The following is an 18001-nucleotide window of genomic DNA, read 5'->3' as shown; positions in this document are numbered from 1 at the left end:
CTCCCTCGTCTCCAGCCTCACGCTGTCAGGCCTTTTGCTCCCACCGGTGCCCTCACAACCCCTCCAGTGACGTGACACAGATCATATCCCTCTTCCAAGAATTTACCAACCTGTATTGAAAAACTCTTCCACACTCTGTACCACCATCTCCCATACTCTCTTGCCCTCTGTTGCCACCCAGTCACTCCTCTCCTTCTGGTTTGACATAAGCTGGTAGTCCCCCGTGAGTCCCTTGCTCACGGCCTACTCCACCGCTGGCGCCTTCACTACTGGCGCCCACCGGCCTGCCCTGGTGTGTTCTGCTGCCCCGAGCAAGTCCTGCCTCATCTTCACCGGCCACGTGTGCCTCAACCTTTCCTCCACCCTTCGCAGCCTGACCTGCTCCTGTGTCTGTGCTGCTCCACCAGGGCTACCTATTGGACCTGAGGACACCACCCCTACCCTAATTCAATCCGGCATGTCAACGCACACGCCCATCACAATCACACTAAAAGTATGTCCTCAATATTGTCAATGCCTATGTGCCTCCCTCCACCCTACTGCAACCTGTCCCACCACACCATATCACCTCTACCCCATTGTACTGCCACCTAGTACATTGGCAACCCTGAGCCTGGCCGCATCTTGTTTGTAAACTTTTGGTCGAGAGGGTGTGAGAGTCCTGTTGACCACTACATCCTCACTTGCCCTATGACCTCCTCCTCCTACAGGTCCCCAGCCACATTGTACCAACTTCTTCCTTTCCTGACCAGATATCCTTCCTCCTAGTGACAGGCCTGGCACTTGACATTATTAGGGACCTGCCACACTTTGCCATAAGCAGATAAATTGTACCGAATTTTTTTCCCCCATACACTCATCATCCTGTCACTTTATGTAACTTGCTGACAAACCCATGACCCTTCAGGCTTTACTCCCTAATGAGTCATAAAGGCAAGCATGAACTCTGCATGCTTCCTGATGGAGTGCTGTAAACGCTCTGGATTCACCTTGCACAGGAGGTAAGGTGCCCAATAAACTATTCTCGGGGCACCCTAAAAAAATCTAAAAAATAGATGGATAGTTTTTCACTTGTAAAATGTTACTGACTTGACTTAGCAGAATATAACTTGCATTATTGAAATTCTTGCAAGATAGAAATAAATTTGAGTATAAACATCCCATAATTTGCAATGGACATTTAATTTTTTTTTAATTAACTTAGTACATTTGAATACAAAGTGAGTACAGTAATTAGTTCCAGAACATAGCTAGCTTGGAGCATTCCAGATGCTCTACCGATGCCAGGTATACAGTACCATACCTGTACAATATATGTAATAGTCTGTCTATCTATTGATCTGTCTGTATGTCTTTGGACACCTAATTAATGAGTGCGATGTTTTCAGGATCATACATTGCAGTTGGGGTGGACTTAGCTGCAGAATTGATGGATTGCCCTGGAAAAACCTCATCTCTAGCACAGTTTGAGGTAAGTACTTGTGTTTTTTGTATTATATATTTTTTCTTCTATTTTACAAGGGTTGTTTTGATATCAGTCTTGAGAATAACGATAATCACTAGTTGATTAAAGTCTTGTTTAGTTGATGTTACTTTTATCATGAGTCAGTCATGGAATAACCTCAATAAACACTGTAGATTACTGTAACACCTAATTGTATTTCGTCCATGGCTGTAGTATACCATATGATTCCCTATGAGTTGTGAATGCTGAACACTAATCCTATATCATAATCTTTTAAAAGAATATATTCAACTTTGTCCACATTACAGTATATTGTATGGTCTGCTATCCTCATTATTGCTTAGCTCAGCTGTTGTTGTTTTAGCTTAAGTTTATTATATTTCTAATAGTCACCTTCTTTAAAAGCAATCGGAGGAAATCTTGTTATTTTTAGAGTCCATTGTAATACTGTACACTACTTGGTTGCTTTTTATTTTCATCTTAGATTGGTCTTTCCATTGTGTATTAAGTAGTGTAGGCTTGATTAAATGTTTTGTACCTTTTACTTTTTCTATTTTCTTATCTTTTATCCATTATCAAAGAATCCTGCCCTTTGTCACCATACTAAATCAGACCTAAAACCTTCCTCCTAGACTGCACTGGCAAGTGATTGACAATAGCAACCCCCTTCCTTCAACTGCAACAGATGAGACAAGAACAAAAAGAAGAAATAATAAGGAAGTTGAGAAGGAAGGTTCCATAGTGAAGAACGTGTACGAGCTCGGAGGAAGAAGATAACACCGATGGGATGAGAGTAAGAACGCCACCAGTAATACCAATGAGAGTTCTTTATCTGTAATGAGGACCAAGTAGTCGGCCAGTTTGTGCACCACAGAGAGTCAATCATTTCAACAATAGTAACACCTGCTGATGTTCACTCGAAATAAGGGTCTAGAAGATATATGTGAGAGGATTCTCAAGTAAAGTTGATGTACTCACACCAGAAGATCAGGAGAAGTGTGTAAAAGAAACAAAAGTATCACATCGAGTGAGTCAAGAGATTGAGGTGGAATCTCTACAGACAGTGAAAGAACAGAAACAGAAGAACAACCTGTTAGAAAGTCAACAAAATGGACAGAAGAAATCGTGAGACTGAAGAAGATGAAACAGTCGAGGAAGATGAGAGCGCCAGTCGTGTTAATCTTTCCTGCCTCACACAGGTGGTGGTGGGGTCTTAGAGATGCTGGAAACAGTGCTGAAATATTCTTCTGACACCACTACCAGAACCTTATTAACAGAGGCCCTGTATATGGACCAGGCAATAGTGATGGCAAATCATCCACAGCCTGTCATAATGACTGCTGTTATCAAGGTAATATTGATTATAGTTTGTGAATATTCCTTTTGTTTCCCTAATACATTTGAATTTTGTTTATGTACAGTCAGCATAAGGAATAAGTATACACATAGGTGTAAATGGTCTGGTGACATTGAATTTTGCATCCAGATGCACATTGAAACTTGGCTCCCATTTCTTTTCCTCCCACATTCCTTCCTCCATCTATTTCTCGCACATTCCCTGGAAGAGAGAAGGGAGGGCAGAATAGTGAAAGAAGGGCTGGGAAAGAGGTGAGGGAAGAGACAGAAGTGGAAGTTTTTGAGAATAAACATTTATTGCAAGTTAACAGACCAAAACCGTGAGCGGAAAAGGGAGCGGAGAGGCACTGCTAAGGAGTCGCCAGAGTTGTCAATTGTTGTTTGTGGGAATAATCTTTCATTCACCCAGTAATGATGGTGTTTTTATTATGTTATCATAGGTAAATGTAAGGTTTATATAATTTGTTTATCACTGGGCCCATCACCATTTTCATATTAGACTACACGATATGTATTTCTAATACGAATTGTATTTCGATCATACACCTGGCTACGGGAGCAAGCGCCTGCTCTTGAAACTCCTCTTTGCTCCCTGCCATATTCTGGTTGGGTCTATTATTATTAGTGTTTACGGATTTAATAGTGATTAATCATGGCATTGTAGCCAGGTTAAACCTATCATTGTAACCACCAGACTACTGGGCCAAGCTGTGTGGTGTTATGGTTGTTTTTCAACTCCTATTTTCAGGTATACATGACTTTCTTCATTTATTTTTACTCACTACACGCATACCATATTGTCACAGATAAAAGTAAAAGAAATAATTGTCCTAAGGGCAAACCTGCACTCAATTGTACAGGCATCCTCGCTAACGCCTGGGTTACGCCCTGAAAATGCGACGCTATGCATGCAGTGCTAAGCGATCAATTTTCCCCATAAGAAATAGATAAACAGGAGTTAATGCCTCAGCCCCTTGCCCCATGGAAAAAGTTACATACACTGAAAATCATTGCCATTTCTATAGAAAATAGTATATAGAACTACAGTATTGTACTAAGTTTGTATTGGTACTCACCGATAGGCTAAGGTGGTAGAGTGAGGTGGTGGGTAGTGGAGCAAAGCAGGAGGATGGTGGGAGCGGAGGTGAGGGGTGGAGAGGAGGAGGGTGGCGAGTCACTGAGACTCTGCAGCTGCCTCTTCCTCCTCCTGTTCTGACTAGTTCTCCGCCGCTGCTCCTCCTCCGCTGTTGGCGGAATGTCTCGCAGGAACTGTATCTGAACTGGCAGCTTCACCAGTCATCTTTATGTTGTGAAGTCATACCAACGCTTAAATTGTTGAAACCAGCCTTGGCTGGCTGTAAAGGTCTTTCCTTCGATCCTTCACCCTCTGTTTTCCTCATGTCATCAAACAAGGATCTGGCCTTATGCTGGATAAATCAAGGCTCACAGGCATTATGCTGATTCTGGTCCTCCATCCACATTGCCAGCATCCTTTCCACCTTCTTTATCACAGTAGCACTAGGAGAAGAACCACTTCCAGCACTAACCTTAATCTTGTCAGCGCTGTCGATAATACGCACCGCCAGGGGGTTAGACCAACAATGGCTATGTCCACAGCACGCTCCTTTCAAGTTAATATTACATACATTTGTAGCCAGGTAATGGTCTTACATTGCCTCTTCACTACACTAGCATCAGTGGCACCTGATGGGTGCTTGAAAGACATTTTGAATGGTTATAGTACAGTTTTAGAGCAAAAGCACTTAAGCTCACACAAATGATGTGATGTCCTAACAGAGATTGGCTTGGCATCACTTGGGGACGCTTATGATGTTAAGCTTAGTGAGGGCAGCGCTCCGAGCGGAGAGAGCGTAGCTCCCAGACAAGAGCGGTGATGTCAGAGAAAGTAGTCGGTGACAACACAAAAACGACATAGTATCGGATCCCGGACGTTAATCGAATTTTTGGTCTCTTAAGTTCAGCGACGTAGTACTGAAACAACGTTAAGAGGGAACTAAGCGCAGGACTTACTCTACTAAATTAATTTAATAAAATATATGTCTAGTGCAAACTATAGTATGTTTATACTAAAATAGATCACTATCTTACAAGAATTACAGCAATGTAAGTTATATTCTGCTAAGTCGAGCCAGTGACATTTTATTCAGAATTTTCGCTAATCGAACTGGCTCGATCCCAAGCTTCCAGGATTAGCGAGGTCCAGCCTGAGTAACACAAGATTCGTCACTATAGCCACATCTCCCATAGCGCCTCCACCACTATCACTCCAGACCAATCTGTGAGTTTTTTTTTTTTTTTTTACAGGATTAGCCCACCAGGGCACAGGTCAGCCCACATCGGGGCCCGGGACGAAAATATAATACTAATAATAAATAATAATTAATAAAATTGTTTTTAATAAAACATTGAATAAAAATATATAATAATATACAGTAATTCCTCGCTTAACGCTGTTTCACTTTCCATGATTTAGATTTACGCTGTACCTCCGCCAGAACCGACTTTCACTTTACGCGTGCATCTACTCATATACGCTGGGAAACGGCGCGGCAGGATGCGCCATTGCCCAGTCATCAAAAAACATTACCGAAGTTCTTTCACCCGCCACCCACCCACAGCCGCCCAAGTCAGTGATAGTGATAATGATAGTGAGGATATGGACTTGAGGGTTTGACAAAGAGGCCCTGCAAGCCTATGTTGGATAGTGATACAATTGATACAAGGATACAGGTGAGGGCCAATAATCTGCCCTCTGCCTCAGAACCAACCCCCATACCCATGTGCCCAGCCATCTTTTTCTCCTAATGTAAGTGTTAAAACCTAATGATATTTCTTCTTAATTATTAATTGTGTGTTATCATAAAATTAAGATGTTATTTTTACTAACGAGTAATTGTCTGAAAAAGTGGAGTTTCGGGTCGGGCCAGTCTCTAGAATTAATCCCATATGTTCTGTTGTTCACTTTACGCTAGCTTTCACTTTCCGCGTACCCTATGGGTTCAATTGACCGTAAATCGGGGTACTACTATAATAAGAAACAATAATTATAATAATTAGAGCCAGGATGTTATGGCAATTAAAATTCTGAAAAAGACAGACAAATAGGAACTAAACTTTTCAAATGTAGGCAGCATAAAATAAAAAAATTAAATATAAAAATCTTTCATTTATAAAATGCAAAATTGAATACATGTCTAAACCTTTTGATTAACAAAGGAGTGGACACCTTATATTTTGTGCTTTGTGCCTTTCTAATTTTGTCATTATTCTTCTGAGCTGAAAAAGAAACAATTGTACATTACTGAGAATGTGATAGAAAAAAAGTAAATAGGTTATCACTACACATCATGTCCTTTCACAGAAATACCTGTTTGTAAACATATATCAATAAAGTACAGTCTCGCCCAAAAGTTGGTTAACTCCCCCCAGCCAGCTATTGCTGCACTGCCTGCTTTAGATGTATGAACTTGAGTCTGTTACTTAGAACCTTTAGATTCATTTTTTTTCGGTTTCATGTTCTGGTTGGTGCTGAGACAGTTTCAAACATCTGAAGCAGGCAGTGTAGCAATAGCTGGCTGTGGGAGTTAACCAACTTTTGGACAGACTGTACCTGTAGTATGGTTACACAATATACATTATCTAAATATTTGTCTTTTTTGGTGTAATAAAAACATATCATGTATGGTAGCTTTAACAGTACTACAATTCTCACAAACTAAAAAAGGTACAACGAATTCCTTCATTTTTTCTATATTGTGCACTGTCAATTTTTCCATTATTCTTCAAAAGTAATAAACCTAGTTTGTATACCCTAGAAAAATAAAGTACAGTTGTACCCCGCTTTACGCGGTCAATTGAACCCACAGGGTACCGCGTTAAGTGAACAACAGAACATATGGGATTAATTCCAATAGAGACTGGCTCGACCCCCAAACTCTACTTTTTCCGACACAATACCTATGTTCTAGTAAAAATAACATCTTAATTTTATGATGGTACATGCACACAATTAATACTTAAGAGAAATAGAGAAACACAGTCGCCAAGTTAATGTCCATTCAAATAATGGACTCATCTCCCTCCCCCTCTTCTCACACTACACTGCTGGCTCTTCCCTCTCTGAGAAATTTTTGGGGTAAAACCACTAGATTTTAATAAATAATACCTCAAACTAAAGTTAGGATAATATAATTGACATTACTGGATTCCTTGTAAGACCAGGAATATTTTGAATATAAATGTCATATATTTTGCACAAAAGATAACATATTTACTCAGCGTAAACATTATATCTAAAATTTGTATGTCTAATGCAAAATCTATGATGTTTATATTCAAAATGATCATCATATTGTAAGAATTCCAGCAATGTAAATTATATTCTGGCCGGGTAATTTGTATGAATTTTATGAGCTAAAAAAAAAAATATATATTATACTTCACCACGTATATGAGTAGATGAACCGCGTTAAGTGAAAGTTCGGTTCTGGCGAGGCACCGCGTATATGAGAAATTGCGTTAAGTGAAACCGCGTAAAGCGGGGTAATACAGTCAACCCTCACTTTACGCGGTCCCACGTTCCGCGTTTCCACGTTTACATGGTGCCCTGCTAGAACCCAGGATGCTCACATTCCGCGGTGGGTGTACCCCTTTACGCGGGTGAAGTATAATTTTTTTTATTTAGCTCATAAAATTCATACAAATTATCCGGCCAGAATATAATTTACATTGCTTGAATTCTTACAATTTGATGATCATTTTGAATATAAACATCATAGATTTTGCATTAGACATACAAATTTTAGATCTAATGTTTACTCTGAGTAAATATGTTATCTTTTGTGCAAAATATATGACATTTATATTCAAAATATTCCTGGTCTTACAAGGAATTCAGCAATGTCAATTATATTATCCTAACTTTAGTTTGAGGTATTATTTATTACTATACAGTACCTGGTTTTCCCCCAAATATTTCTGAGAGGGAAGAGCCAGCCAGTGTAGTGTGAGAAGAGGGGGAGGGAGTTGAGTCCATTATTTGAATGGACATTAACTTGGCGACTGTATTTCTCTATTTCTCTTAAGTATTAATTGTGTGCATGTACCATCATAAAATTAAGATGTTATTTTTACTAGAACATAGGTATTGTGTTGAAAAAAGTGGAGTTTGGGGGTCAGCTGGTCTCTATTTCATTTAATCCCATATGTTATGTTATTCACTTTACACGTTTCTCACTTTCCGCGGTACCCTGTGGGCTACATTAACCGCGTAAAGTGAGGGTTGACTGTACTGTATTTTCACCTCACACATCATAATTTTCTCTTCATAAAAGTGAGCAGCAATGAATGTCAGGTCATTGTGGATTGTCTTCTTCTGTAGGATATTCTTTTCAACTCGAATTGAAGAAGCATCATCTCCATCAAACTATTCATAATTTCTTTGGATTTGTCAAAATTTGCTGCATAATAGAGTGCAGTCATCAGCCATGCTCCCCACCTTGTCAGAACAGGCTGAGGTGGTGGTGAAAGATCGAGTGCAATTTCCTTGAACACCTGAATTCGAGATGGAACCTTGAGAAATACAGTCCGCCTTTAACATGCGCGGGGGTTACGTAACAGATATACCCGTGGATGTTAAAATCGCGTATTTTGCCCCCCAAAAAAAACCTGGTCTCCCCCCTCCCATATCTATTTTATATATACCTGTGTGTATTCATTTTTAAGACCAAATTATTTGGCAAAAGAGAATTCGACCTCTAAGCGGGTAATAGTTTAGTTAGGTTGAAAAATATTTACCAGTAATTACCAGTAAACAATGGAACGATGCCAACACACCACCAGCTGTGAGTGTCGGTACAGTTGCCAGGGCAGATCTCTTCCGTCATCATAGCAAGCCCAAAGTAGCCAAATCCATGGATGCAGTAGCACAGGGCGATTTAAAACATAAAGTATTCATTTATTAAAGTTTATTTATAGATACTGGACATAAATTTTTGTTCATTACATTTGAAACATCAATCTTTATTAATTAAATTTGGAAACAAAAGAAAACTACGATACCGTATTTTCATTAAAATATTTCATCACAAGTATATTTTACCTTAACTGTGACTGAATGAATATCGTATTCTCAGAAATAAATATGGATATATAATATTTTTGCTGGAATGGTACATACAGTGGAAAGTGGGATAAAATGTGTGAAAACAATGACTTTAGCTTTCTTTAGTTATTCAAAAGATTTTCCGTAATAAACTTTTGAATGGTTTTCAGTTAACTGTTGTACTTACTTGTACATTTGTACCCCATAGCGGTCAATAGAACCCAGAGGGTCCGTGTTAAGTGAAATCATTAAGTGAACAACAGAACATATGGGATTAATTCCAATAGAAACCAGCCCGACCCCCAAACTCCACTTTTTGAAGGCACATACCTATGTTGTAGTAAAAATAACATCTTAATTTTATGATGGTACATGCACATAATTAATACTTAAGAGAAATAGAAAATACAGTGCCAAGTTAATGTCCATTCAAATAATGGACTCAACTCCCTCCTCACACTACACTGCCGGCTCTTCCCTCTCTGAAATTTTGGGAAAACCACTAAATTTTAATAAATAATACCTCAGACTAAAGTTAGGATAATACAATTGACATTGCTGGATTCCTTGTAAGACCAGGAATATTTTTGAATATAAATGTCATATATTTTTGCACAAAAAAGGTAACATAGTTACCTAGAGAAAAATTTTATCTAAAATTTGTATGTTTAATGCAAAAATATATGATGTTTTATATTCAAAATGATCACCAAATATAAAATTCCAGCAATGTAAATATATTCTGACCGGTAATTTGTATGAATTTTATGAGCTAAAACAAATATCTTCAGTTAATAAAAAAAAAATAATCTTCAGGACAGTATCTGTCAATCAAAGTACCTCTTCCAACCGCGCGTCAGTCCCAACCTCCCCACCCCACCAATCATCCTTCAAGAGTTTTTAACATTTTGTATTAAATAATACCTCAGATTAAAGTTAGGATAATATAATTGACATTGCTGGATTCCTTGTAAGACTAGGAATATTTTAATATAAATGTCATATATTTTGCACAAAAGATAACATAGTTACTCTGAGAAAATTTTTTATCTAAAATTTGTATGTCTAATGCAAAATATATGATGTTTATATTCAAAGATCATCAAATTATAAGAATTCCAGCAATGTAAATTATATTCAGACCGGTAATTTGTATGAATTTTATGAGCTAAAACAAATATCTTAAGTTAATAAAAAAAAATATTCTTCAAGGGGAACAGATGGTCGGGTCGGTCCCTCCTCTCTACCCCCCACCAACCGTCCCAAGGAGATGTGGGGAAACCAGAATACTTAACTTTTTGTATTAAATTATACTCAAACTAAAGTTAGGATAATATAATTGACATTGCTGATTCCTTGTAAGACCAGGAATGTTTTAATACAAATGTCATATATTTTGCACAAAAGATAACTATAGTTACTCTGAGAAAAATTTTTTATCTAAAATTTGTATGTCTAATGCAAAATATATGATGTTTATATTCAAAATGATCACCAAATTATAAGAATTCCAGCAATGTAAATTATATTCTGGCCGGTAATTTGTATGAATTTTATGAGCTAAACAGGCAGTCAGGCAGGGTGGCGGTGGGGCAAATCTAAAAATAGCGTCTCGAGCCGACACTCACCGTATATGTGGAAAAAAATCCGTGTATGAAATTCAGCTCTGGCGAGGCACACAGATATGATAAAACGCGTTATGAAACCGCGAAGGCGGGTAATACTGTATTACAATAATATTCTATCCTATCATTAGCCTTATAATCCCACAACTGAAAACCATTCGAAAAGCGATTACGGTAACACCTTTTGAACGAAAGAAAGAAAGAGAAAGTCATTGCTTTCGTCACAATTTTATCCCACTTTCCACTGTAATACGTACATCATTTCAGCAAAAATATTACATTTCCATGTTCTCAGAAATAAATGGTAGTTTTGTTGAAACGTAATGTACAATATTTAATATTAAAATGCAAAAATAGCTATAAAAACAATTAATACACCCGTAATGTACTGGCTGGCATCTCCACTCGTCCCTGCTCCCGCGTCCAAGGTCACCACTCCTCCCAACTCGCTCCCTCCTCCGCCTCCTCCACCTCCTCACCGTCACTACTGCCGACAACAAACACAAATGTTTTGTGAATAACTGCACCTCCACTTCCTATGTACAGTACTGAACTGTACTGTGCTGTGCATTTTTACAAACAATAAACATGGCAAGAAAAGCTATTAAAAAAAAAGAGATAAAAATTTCACTTTACTGTACAGTACCTATCCTCGGCGACAGGACGGGGGTCATCGGGCTCATCGTCACTCAATTCCATAACGGGTGGTGAAGTGGGGGCGACGGTGGATTCAGCTGCTTCCTCACTGCCGCCAGTGATTGATGGTGTTAAATCTCTCCTTCGGTGATCAAAGAACATGGTGATGGGGAGTTGTCGTCTCTTTCTTTTCATTTCTTCCATGATGTTTTTGTATGGAGCAAAAACGTCATCCATCCCTCGCATGAATTTCAGGGCATGCACCATGGAGGGGTCCATACTATAGGCCAGGTTTTTCAGTGCCTCAATATTCCTGGTCATCTCCCCCAACTTCTCCAACGTTATTTCTTGGTGCTCTTCCTCTTCCTCTTTCCCTTTCGCTTCCTCTTCCTCTTCCTTGCCTGAGTCTACTAACTCCTGTAGATCCTCCTCGGTCAGCTCAGTGTCGTGCTCTTCAATTAGCTCCCTAATCTCGTCCTCTGCCATGTCCTGAAAGCCTTCATCAGCCACTTTCCTTGACAGTGCCAGGGTCTTTCTGAATATTTTCATTAAAATCCATCAAAATCATTTTCCTTGTCATCGTCTTAAGCACCAAACAGCTCCTCCCAGTCTTCTCCTTGAACAGGGCTAGAGGGTACGTGTTTTTCGAATCGTTTTCAATTAAAAAAATGTTACAGCACATGTACATTTTACCTAAACTGTGCCTGAATGAATATATTCTCAGAAATAAATAGTAGTTTTGCTGAAACGTGATGTATTTCAATGTAAAATAGGATAAAATACATGACGAAAACAAAAGACTTTACCTAACCTTCCAATGTTCAAGAGATGTTACTCGTTTTTTTAATAGTTTTCGGTTAAAATACTCTTATATTAGTGATATTCTATTCATGCTGTGCTTGATATAATACATTCACGTAAATGTAATATTTTTGCAACTACAATGCTGATGTCAACACAAGCGTGGTTACAGCGAGACTGACTGAGTGAGGGAGAGCTATGCGTGTGTGTGTGTGTGTGTGTGTGTGAGGTTGCGGGAGCGGGCGGTGTCCCGTGTTCGGTGCCGCGCGCGAGTTGAATGGCGCGCGATTTGAATGTACAGAATATTCCTCCGGCGGGGCAATCCTCGTATTTGCAAATCCGTGTATGCTAAACCCGCGTATGTTAAGGGCCGACTGTACCTTCTTTCCATTTGACACCAACAGTTCAACATCATGGCACAAAATGCATTCTTCATCTGCAATTCTGTGGAGTGCATGTGCTAAGCATGTCACATGAAGCATTTCAGGGAAAAGAACTTTCAGAGCTTTTGCTGCTTTTTTCCTATAAGGAACAGCATCTGTGAGGAACAGGAGCACTCTTCCGTGCTTGAATTCATCTGGCCACAGTAGGGACAGGGCATTCGTATAACAGTTGGACGATGGTTGGTTTTAGCAAGTGCCTCAGATGTCAGTACATAGGTAGCTTTTTGAAGGCTGTCCAGGCTCCATGGTTCCAATAGTCACATTGGCAACATACCTTCCAACAGCATCATTCATCTCATCAATGGAGATCCAAATTCTTTTGTCACTCACTTCATCACATATTTTCTGCATGATACTATTAAAGGTAGGGTTTACATACCGTATTTCTCGGCGTATAAGCCGAGGTTGTAAGCCCCCCCAAATTCCCCCAAATTCCCCCAAATTCCCCCAAATTCCCCCAAATCATGGGGTCACCTTATACAGCAGATCTAGATCATGAACCTTAAAAATTTCTGGTGCATAGCAGCGAGACATTATTTTCTATGTACTCAAAAACTTCAATGTGACTGCTCAATTAGTTGTTATTCCTGAGAACCCATATATAAAACAACTTTAAAATACAACTCTGTTAAAGAAATGAACTGAAATGGCCTAAAATACTAAAATAATAGAATTACTACAACAGCGACATGACACGACTGTTGATTACAACCCACGATTACTGGCGTGGTGGCTTGATCAGCTGTTATTCACCCCAAGGACATTAGTGTAAAAAAAGTGTTGAAATACAAATTCTTTATTTAAGACATGGATAAAAAAAAGACCAGTAAAAATGTTAAAATACAATATAGAATTGAAATGGTTTTGAATCCTTCAAAATCTTCCTCTGAATTAGTGGTTCCTTCCGGTGAATCCCAGTCCTCCGACTCGGCTGCGGCTTCGGCTTCATCGTCATCTTCCCACACCACATCATCCTCCTTACCATCCAGAGAATTGGATATGCAACATTTTTTTAATGATTTTACTGCTGTTTATGTTTTTATGGCATTCCAAGAATCTTTGCAAATCTTGCAACTTTTAACTTGAACAATGCGTCATATTTCATTCGTTTTGTGTGTGGGGCCATTTTACCATAAGGTTTAAAGACAAGCACCTCATAGATATGGAATATGCTAAGTGGAGAGAATCTGGTACCGTAAATAGATAAGAGGTCGACTATGAAGGCGAGTCAGTCCAGTATTGAACGTCAAACCGCTCGTAACGATGAGTTGAGTTGAGTTTGGGGGTCGGCTTATACATACAACGTCAGCCTAGAACTGATATTCAGCTAAATATTCGGGGGTCGGCTTATACGCCGAGAAATACGGTAATTTTTTCTTAATGTAGCCTCACTTGGTACACTTTCCTTGGTGTATTTCTCTAGAAATCCCTTCAGAGATTTATTTTCCACCTTCCACAAAGGAATACCAGCATCGATGAACGCCTTGCACAAGTCCATTGAAAACTAAGATTGTCAATTAGAAGCTGCTGTGTATGTTGAGAGAAGCATTTGTTTTATGCTCAGATGTCTCTAAATGCTGAGAAACAAAGTATTTCTTCTCATAGTTTATTGATTTTTGACAGACTTTGCAAAAGAGCACTTCCCCATCCGTTGACAAAATGTCACCAAATTCTTTAACTAAACTACAAAGTTTTTGTTTAAGGGAATCCTTTGCTTGGGGCATGTTTATGTGGGTGTATCAACTTCCGTCTTTGAAAGAGAACTGATCACTTCACCCGTGTCAGCGTCACCCGCGATTATGACATCTGACAACCCTTGGATAAGTGACGTTTCACTGAGCATGACAAGAGGTATCTCCCACTAACACAACAGGCATGGTGAGCCAGGAATGGACATATATTTAAAAAAAAAGTCTTTCTCTCATACAATCATACTAATCGAAGGGAAATAATTTCTTCACCTTTTTTTACAAATAACAGAAAAAACACTAAAATAAGGCATTACAGTACAGTGACCCCTCGTTTAACGAACACCTTGGTTAACGTAATATCAATTAACGAACTGCCTTCCATAAGGATCTTCAATTCGGTTAACGAAAAAAAATTCGGTTAACGAAGTTCTTACGAACCGACCTCAACATGTTTTCGCTTGCACTGACCGGGCAACCAGCTTTAGTATCAGTCCGCCAATACATTAATCGGTTCTAGGGCTTAAATTTCTTACTATTTTAGTAAATATCAAGAAGTTTATACTATTCAATAATTTTAAAAGTTTAATATTCAATTTTGATATTTCTTTAATTGTTGGTGCATTGAAAGTGGCTAATTTGGTTGTCTTGACATCAACTCTTCTTTAACCAACAGTTGGTCTCTCTCTGTTTTTCACTGGGCATCTTGTGAACTCTCTTTATCAAATGCTTTTTGAACTGCAACATTCATTGGTCATTTGAAATATATTTTATATTGACAATATAATGCAGTGCAGTGTTGATTTAAAAAAAATAATCTTGAATTACACCAAGGCTAAAATTTTATATGGGTGAAATATATAGGTGAGCTTCTCTTCCACCTGTGCCTTCCTCTTCTTCCTTCTCTGTCCTTCCTTCATCCCATCATCATCATCAACATCCAGGAGCCTTCTACATACACACCTCAAAGTAAGTGAACTTTTCTACCATTTTTGTTGAATTTAGGAAATTTTCGGTGAGCTGGAACCAATTACCCAAAAACCCATTGAAACAATGGTTTCGGTTAATGAACTTTTCGGTTAACGAACGACCTTCTGGAACGGATTGAGTTCGTTAACGGAGGGGTCACTGTATAGGCATAATTCAATGAAATAGGCAATATTTCACTCACATGACAAAAAGGACAAATATCGTACAGTATAAGCATATATGGCATTTTTCCTGAACATTTGGACTCTAGTGATAATAATAACTAATAGTAATTAATAAGAAATAAAAAAAAATATTGAATAATAATAATAAAGGACCATAAATAAATACAAAAATTAAGAAAAAAGATCAATAGTGAGAAACGATATATGTACAGAATGTTAAAAAATATATTAATTATCATAAGATCAAAAACATGAGTCATAAACTTTCTTTGTGTGTTAAGATTTCACACTGAGTGAGGGCGGAGGAGTCAGGGATCTCAGGTGTTCTGTCTGAGCTGTCTCCTGTGTATAGTGAAACTATCAAACTACATGTAAGGGTATTGACAAACTTTGTCATCCAGCAGCCAAATGTCAATACTGTACGAGTATTTTATTTTGTTTTTTATTTATATATTGGTATTATTTTTATTTATTTCTCACATTGCCTGTTATATATATTATTTTAAGAAAACTATATAGCTGCAGGAGGAAAAATACACACCCACAACTTTTTCTTAATTATTCCCTGCTTAAATGGGGGCTGCATCTTATATGACATAAAATATGGTACAGGTCCACCACCGGTTTTCTGGCACCCTTGGTTCCAAAGCCTTGCCAGATTATACATTTTGGCGCACCAACCGAGGTCAGGTAATAATAATTCAACAATACACCTTTGACCCACTAATGATACACCTCCTGTGTCTCTAAAGCACCATGGACTCCTAGAAACTTAAATTGAACTATGTGAAGTTTATAGTAATAAAACTCAATATTTACCAATTACACTTTGTAAATTAGACGATCTCCCACCAATTACATTTCAGGACGCTATCATCCTCCCAAATTCTGAAATAAATATGTTAGGCCTCACCATTTCCTTCAATATGTCCTGGAAATCATACATCCTTAGTATAACTAAAGCTGCCTCCCGAAAGTTGGGAATGCTGTACAGATGCCGCAGCTACTTCACTCCTGAGCAGTTGCTCCAAGTATATAAGGGATTCATTCGTCCTAACTTGGAGTACTGCTCTCATATCTGGGGTGGCTCTTCTTCTGTCCAACTATTAGATAGGGTGGAATCAAAGGCATTTCGTCTTATTAACTCTCCTCCTTTAGTCGACAATCTCTCTCCCCTTTCTCTTCGCCGCAATGTTGCTTCACTCTCTCTCTTTTACAGGTACTTTAACGGGCAATGTTCAGGGGATTTGGCATCCTGTGTACCGCCGGTAAGGCCGTGAGTTCGTAACACACGTCTTGCCCGCGGTGCCCACCATTTCTCTGTGGATATCGGTCACACGAGAATAACCCGTTATAGTACCTCCTTCTTTCCTCACACAGCCAAACTGTGGAATGCTTTGCCTTCTTCTGTGTTTCCATGCTCTTACAATCTGTCTCACTTTAAAAAGCTGGTTTTCCGGAATCTTCGTGGTGTAGATTAATACAGTATAACCTTTTTTCTATATTTTCAATTTCTTTCCGTTCTTTTTTTTTCGCCCCCCAGGCTCCGTTGTGGGTCGTTTGACCTGTGCCCGGGTGGGCTAATTCCCGTAAAAAAAAAAAATATACTCAAATTAATCACTATCTTACAAGGATTCCAGCAATGTAAGTTATATTCTGCTAAGTCTAGTCAGCTACATTTTATAAGATAAAAATTTTAAGCCTAAAACTACCTTCACCCTGGCTGGGAGGGAGGGAAGTTAAGCGCCCTCTCATAATTTTGTCCGGACTAAAGGAGGTGCCGGACCATCAGTTCCCGGAAAATCTGTGGTGTACCTGTACTTATTTCTGGGGCCAACTGTACATCATACTTACATACTTGTCATTGTAGTTGTTTGATGACTTTCAATAATGACATATGTTCTCTTGTCCCTTATCAGCTGTTCACAACAATGCTGGATAGATGTTCACCTGAGGACAGTCTTCTGCATCTCCGCCAGAACATTCCCCTAATAATGGCTCAGCAGCTCCATAAACATGCAACAATTTCCACCCATTTAGTGTTGGCAGCATTTTCCCTCGCCCTGGGACGTTCATTCACATTTGAAGATTATGCCGTTGACTGTGATCCCAGCCTTGCTCTCCCACAACAGGTGAATGTTACCACCAAACTATATCTGTTTTTAACCTTGAGATAAATAATTTTTTATCTTTTAAACCAGTATATGGCATTTGTTGTGTCTACATGAACAATTATGGTACTAAAATTTCACAGTTTTTTGATGGGACAATTTTATTAATTTCAGGTTGTGTTGTTCATCCCATTGATGGCATTGCTTCCCCATTCAGCACAAGACATTGCACTCTGCCACAATTCTTTGATGGTGATGCTCGACTTATTGCACAAGGTGGTTACCAAACCTGTTTGCTTTTATTGAAGACATAATTGACCTTTATTATTATTATTATTATTACTACTACTACTATTACAGATATTTTTGTTGTTATTATTATTATTATTATTATTATTATTATTATTATTATTATTATTATTATTATTATTATTATTATTATTATTAGATGCCAAATTCAAGAGGAATAATTGGTTCAGCACTTTTCTGGATAATGAGATGACTCTAAAATCTGGAAATCTCCCACATCCGTGGAATTTTCCAAGTACGTGTACGCATTTCACACGGACAGGCACTATCACACATCCCTGGAGTGTTA

The 18001-nt window shown here is 38.6% G+C and overlaps 1 protein-coding gene across 1 annotated transcript; it reads left to right on the top strand.

Moving 5' to 3' along the window:
* Positions 1–2104: 2104 nt before the first annotated feature.
* On the top strand, positions 2105–17694 carry LOC121857843 (the record flags this gene model as incomplete). Its single annotated transcript, XM_042354105.1, has 3 exons — positions 2105–2816; positions 17212–17424; positions 17578–17694. Coding segments are annotated over exons 1-3 (462 nt in total), but the record flags the coding sequence as incomplete, so codon positions are not given.
* Between the last annotated feature and the right edge of the window lie 307 nt (positions 17695–18001).

The sequence above is a fragment of the Homarus americanus genome, unplaced genomic scaffold (genome assembly GCF_018991925.1).
Source record: "Homarus americanus isolate GMGI-L3 unplaced genomic scaffold, GMGI_Hamer_2.0 scaffold3088, whole genome shotgun sequence".
NCBI lineage: Eukaryota > Metazoa > Arthropoda > Malacostraca > Decapoda > Nephropidae > Homarus > Homarus americanus.
Note: the sequence above shows the minus strand (reverse complement) of the source record. Positions and strands in the feature narration are given on the sequence as shown.